Here is a 6,000-nt window from a genome sequence, read left to right as displayed (position 1 = left end):
AGTTGATAATAAACAAGTTGTCAGTTGATAATAAGCAAGTTGTTCACACAAGTGCAAGCTTTAAGAAAATATGTTGCTTTGGTCTTTCATTTCCAATGCAACACTTCATCTGCATTTCTCCATTGCAGCTGGCACTGAATATATGTGTGTTTCTGTATGGGTAGAAATGCACGTTACTAAGTATCTAGGGATGCTCAAGTGAACCTCATTTCACGTGTTCCCCCTCCAACTTGCCATGCACTCACTCGCACAGTCACACTTCAATTTGCTCCACATTAATACATTCATGCATTTGATATCAGTTCCTCTTCAACTGCTAAAAGTATCCCAGTTTCCTACACATCCATTCATTGAAATGCAGATTTGACACTCACTTTCTCACATCTTAAAGAAATGCAAATTGCAAGTCAAAGGAGCCTACAGTACTTGTTCTGGAAGGACTCACAGATGCAATCACACAAAAGGAGCTCCTTTTGTTGATTCATGCATTCATGTGCGCCGAGCAAGACCAGCCTGCACCTGAATTGAGGACCACACATAAAATCCTGTACTTGAGCATTCCCAGGTAATTCACAACATGTATTTCCACTCTAGTGTGCATACATACATGAATAGTAAAATACAGTAGAGCATCTTTATATACACATGACAATATCTGTGGGTATAATATTATACTAATGATCCTTTGGAGATATCCTTTCTAGCTGTGATTCGAGAGGAGGAAATTTCACTTGGGGGTGGGGAGGATCCAGTTTTTCATGATCTCATTTCTAAAGCACTTGAAATGATGGACAGCCCCATCCTATGGCTGTAGCGCAGGGCCTGTTCACAGCTCAAAACCTGCTGTTTCTTCTCTCCCTCCCTCCCTCTCTCTGTCATGCATCACTCACTCACTCACTCTTTCTTCTGCCATGTCCCCTCAGCTGGGAGGAGTCACGGATACACAACAATGCTGTCAAGGGACATCTCTTAACAATTACCACCCATTGAAGAACTATCAGTTGACTATTCGGAGCTCAAGTGATAAGTCAGTATTTCAGATACAATAAGATTCTCATAGTTCATTTTTAAAACACACATGCACAAACCAGTCAGTTGCTCAGATGGGCTTTTCCTGCTGCTTGATCTCCAGTATCTGTTTCTTTACATAATTTCTGTTCGCTCCCGATGGGACAGGTCTAATCAAAAGATCACAACATATGTATTGTCGAAGGCTTTCACGGCCGGAGAACGATGGTTGTTGTGGTTTTTCCGGGCTGTATTGCCGTGGTCTTGGCATTGTAGTTCCTGACGTTTCGCCAGCAGCTGTGGCTGGCATCTTCAGAGGTGTAGCACCAAAAGGTGTAGCACCACTGGTGGTCCCATACAGCTATTTTGGTGCTACACCTCTGAAGATGCCAGCCACAGCTGCTGGCGAAACGTCAGGAACTACAATGCCAAGACCACGGCAATACAGCCCGGAAAACCCACAACAACCATCGATCACAACATATGTTTGTTGTTGGGGAGTTATCATAGCACAGATGAGGATTAAGACAAAGGTGGGTTTTTTTGTTGTTTGGCCTTACATTATACCAGTTTGTTTCAATACTCTAATCCCCATGCTGTAAATTACTTACCATTATTATCTGTAGTCATATATTTAAACCAACAAACATACACAATTCTTATATACTTTAAAGAGTATATTTCAATAATGGTAAAAATACGGAACAGGTACTTATAGCCATTTGCCATGTACACTTTGAAAAGAGGCTGTGTGCTATGTGTGATGAGTACGTGATGGTAATTCACCTGCATTCTGGTTCATTTGAAGATCCTGGTGGTCCCATACAGCTATTTCCTCTTATAGCCATCTTAGTATAAGTCTACTGCATTTTTTTCCTAGCCACCCTATGCTGATTTCCATTGTGTGCTCTGGCAGTGAATCTGTGTTGCACACCTTGATGGGAGTTTCCTGTTGACAGTTAAACAATATTTTTTTCTGGATTGTGGCCCCTCTACTCCACACTACACTAGCATGCGATGATTCATTTCGATGAACACTGCTACGTTAGAGCCGTGTACAGTGACGTACAGTTCCAGGTAGTTATAAGTTCAGCGTTCGCTTGAGTTCTATAGTGACCCTGCTGCTCTCCTCCTTGAAAGGTTCATTATGAAAATAAGGTAAATGGGCCCCTTCTTTCATTCTGACTGCACAGCAATAAAAGGGTGATTGTTCAAGCTGCAGCATTCAATTATTTTGTCTCTGATGCTATCTACATGTAAGAAAATATAGTCTTGCTCAGTGGGTCTCTCAGCAATTTTCTGTTTTGCTCTTCAGGGTAATGACTCAGAACAGGCTTGTGGGGGGAGATTATTGGAGTCCTCCAGTCCTCTTTAACATGGTTAAGTGGTAAAAATTATTGTCTTAGATGTGTGGCTGCAAAGTGAACTTTGGTGATGTGTTACATTGGCTGCAGCTTATTTTTTGCAAGGATCTGTCTGCTGGAAGAAAACCTGCAAATTAAGAGTGCCAGATGGCTACCCGGGGGTACCATTTAAAAAGAACTGCATGAGGGACGAAGCATCTAATTCTAGCTGAATTTCAGTGAATGGGACTCAAATGTGTTATGGCAGTCAGGTAGGAAATGTTTCCTGGTGGGATAATTGCTCTGATAGGTTTAGGGAAAGCTACATTAACCCTTGCCAGTTGGTGAAATACGTGCAAAACTTCCTGCTGGGAGTAAACAAAGAACTGCTCTTCTGTTCGGGGAAAGCAATTTATTTTTGTTGTCTAAAAGTGAAGAGTACTCAGCGCTCAGTGCACAAAGCACACACTGTGGGAAACAAACGACTTCTCCAATGAAATTTGTGAGGGGTAGGAGCTTCAAGGGAGGGTTGGAGGATGGAATTATATTCCATCATTTATGAGCCCCTCAAGTGGACCACAGCTCCCCAGTCTCATATGCTGAGTGTATCATTGTATTTCATCAAGCAGATCTCATGCATAGTAGAGGTTGTAAGTGATCTGAAGATTTCTATGGGAGTCATAAGCCTTTTGCAGACAGTCTTTTGTATACGCGGGAGGGGGGAGGGTCAAAACTGCATCTGCCAGCCCGTCCCTTAACATGCTCAATGCCCACACATTGGGTCTCATGTCCACAGAGGTCTATGTTTAGAAACCAGAATATATTATGTGCTGAGCATGCAATTTGTACCCTCAAGTTTTGTAGTGTACAGCTCTCATGATCTCAGCCTACATATGTTGGGGCTACATTTTAAGTGTACCACCTGCTGGGCTCCCTACACAGGCAAGCAGTGAGTGGAAGTCTGGCGCGCTGCACAATTGCATGGGAGCTCATGCTCCACCCCCTCCTCTCTGATGCACATGAGAATGCCGCAGGGCTATTATGTTTCAGAACTGAGGGGGACAATTCAGAGTATCTCCTTTTTCAGAAAAAGTCCAGGAAACTGCACTTCTTGGGCTACAGGCCAGGAAAGGACATGTTCAGCCTTAGGGGCTCTCAAGGCTTGCATTAGCAGCTGCTGAGGCAAGGAAGCCTGCCCAAGGGCAGACTGGCTGTTGAACTTTCTGGGAAAGTTCCTAGTGGGCTGCTGCCCTTGAGGGCCATTGGTAGCCAGGAGGAGCAAGCTGAACCAAGCAGTCCCTGAGCTACTGACAGCACCACAGGAGCTACTTGCTGTGGACTAGGCCACAGCAATGATAAAAACAGGTATAGGCTCGCCCAGAGTGCTGACAGCTGTGTGCCATTTGGTTCAGCTTGCCCAAGGGCTGTTTTAATACCCCAATTTGCCATCGAGCCGTGCCTAAGGCGCCCACCTGGAAAGACAACCGCTGGGAACATCTGGATTTACCACATGCCATCCGTTTCTAACAAGAGTTTCTTAATTTCCTTACGCCATGATTAAGTGGATTTTGTGTGCATGTACGTCTGTAAACCGTTCTGAGTCTGCTTGTCAAAGGGAAAGGCAGTATAGAGGTTCTTAAAAGAAATAATGCTTATTCTTTGTGTAAAAAAACATTCAGACACAAAGATTACCATGGAAAGGTGATGAGAGAATTCTTCTCCCATGCTTTTGAGTTGGCGCATCCACTTATCCAGGCCTCCATCTGTATTCTGAAGTTAAAACTCCCTGAAAGCTATGTTTTTTAAAAAATGTGCGGATTGGACATGAGATATACATATTTGTGGAGATGAAGGAAAACCATTTATCACTTCACATGCAGAACTATTCACCTCCACAGGGAAATTAGCCCATGGCATAAATTTACGGAAACAGCGAGAGACCCCTGATTATCCACAGAACTGTGTTAGGAGTCAGGACAGCCTTGTGACCTGGATGGTCTACCCCGGCATTACTTTTCCCACAGGCACGTACTTGCAAAATCACATCTCAAAGTAGCAAACGGGCCGTGAGATATAGTGGTCTCCACCATATATACAAATGTACATAGAAAAGACCAGTATCACACTTTTATTTGCAATAACATTTGTCACCTATCCTTTGAAAAACCTTTCAAGCTCAAGACAAGTAAAAAAAATGCCATAATACATTATGAGGAAGCAATGCAATAAAGTCACAATCCAAAGCCATTTGTTCTGCCTCCAGAGCAGCGTCAGGTGGGCAGCTGTGTTGGTTTGCAGATTTGGACCCAACGGCCTCTTAGATTTCCTTAAGCTTTCGGGAGTCAAAGCTCCCTTCTTCAGCTCCCTTCTACCCTGAAAATCTTGGTTTGAGCCCGGCAGCTCCCTAAAGCCCGAGTTTTAAAAGAAACGGAGGGAAGCCGGCGGGGGCAACCTTTTCCCTCCCTGGAAACACCACCACCACACGGAGGGCTCCGCGGCCCGCCCTCCTCCCCGTCCCAGGTGGGTTCCCGCAGGCCGCCCCCCTCTCCGCTCGCCGCCTGGGGCCGCGCGAAAACGCCTCCCGGGCGGCGCCACACAAAGCCGCCTCTGCCGCGCCGTCTCCTCGGCGCTGGCCCTTCCCGAGCGGCCCCGCGCGCAACGCGCCTCCCCGCCAGCACTGCCCCCGGCCACGCCGCGCCGCGTGCGTGGCTCGCAACGGGGCCGGGCTGAGGAGCGTCGCCGCCTCGGCTCTTAAGGAGGGGCGCTCGGCGGCGGCCCCCCGGGAGTTGCGGTGCGCCCGGCGAAGATGGAGCCCCGCCACCTGCAGCAGCAGCAGCAATCGCAGCAGCCGCTGCCGCCGCCGACGCACCAGCAGCCGCAGCGCCCTCGCTCTCACACCGTCACCACCACCAGCAGCTCCTTCACGGCGAACTTGTCGGCCGGCTCCGGCGCCCTCGCCTACGACCGGGACTTCCTGAGGACTATGCCCGGGCTGCTCATGGTGGTCGAGATTGTAAGTCCTTCCCCAGCCTCGCCGCGTTTTACCGGAGGAAAGCGGGATTCCCCTTGGGGAGCCCTGTTGAGCCGGAGCGGCGGGATCAGGCGGGAGTCCAGGGGCGCCCGCGCGTGTGAGTCAGGGCGCGCTTTGTCAGGCGCAGAGACGTGCGCGCAGCCCTTAGTATCTGAAGAAGTGAGCTGTGACTCACGGAAGCTCCTACCCTACCAGAAATGTCATTCGTCTTATAGGTGCTACTGGACTCTGGCTCTTTTCTACCGCATCCCTTGGGACCGAGCCGGACTGAGCTCTTTATAGTTTTCCTACCCACTTAATTGTATTAATTTGTGGCAGTCTTTCAAGCTGATCTAAATCAGTAGGCTACTTTTGCGATTTTGGGGCTTCCCCTAGTACTATAGAGCAAGCAAGTCTTCATTGGCATTTATAAAATATAAGATACTAAATACAGAAACGAGTCCATACAGAACGAGATTACTATATAGTACTATAGAGTCTGTTTCAGGTAGGCAGCCGGGTAGGTCTGCAGTAGAGCAGCAGGATGCGAGTCCAGTTTGCGCATTTGAGACCAACAAGATTTTCGGGGTATGAGCTTTTGAGAGTCAAAGATCCCTCTGAAGAAGAGAGCTTTGACTC

The 6,000-nt window shown here is 47.3% G+C and overlaps 1 protein-coding gene across 1 annotated transcript in view; it reads left to right on the top strand.

The window, feature by feature from the left end:
* The first annotated feature begins 5,045 nt into the window (after positions 1-5,045).
* The window catches only part of CMTM8 (CKLF like MARVEL transmembrane domain containing 8), a 44,129-nt gene continuing 43,174 nt past the window's right edge, over positions 5,046-6,000 (top strand). The window contains exon 1 of the mRNA XM_054991242.1: positions 5,046-5,364. Coding sequence (XP_054847217.1) covers positions 5,158-5,364 — 207 coding nt within the window. The 5' untranslated portion in view covers positions 5,046-5,157. The remainder of the gene's footprint in view (positions 5,365-6,000) is intronic.

This window comes from Eublepharis macularius, chromosome 11 (genome assembly GCF_028583425.1).
Source record: "Eublepharis macularius isolate TG4126 chromosome 11, MPM_Emac_v1.0, whole genome shotgun sequence".
Classification (NCBI taxonomy): domain Eukaryota; kingdom Metazoa; phylum Chordata; class Lepidosauria; order Squamata; family Eublepharidae; genus Eublepharis; species Eublepharis macularius.
This window is presented reverse-complemented; position numbering and strand designations above follow the sequence as displayed.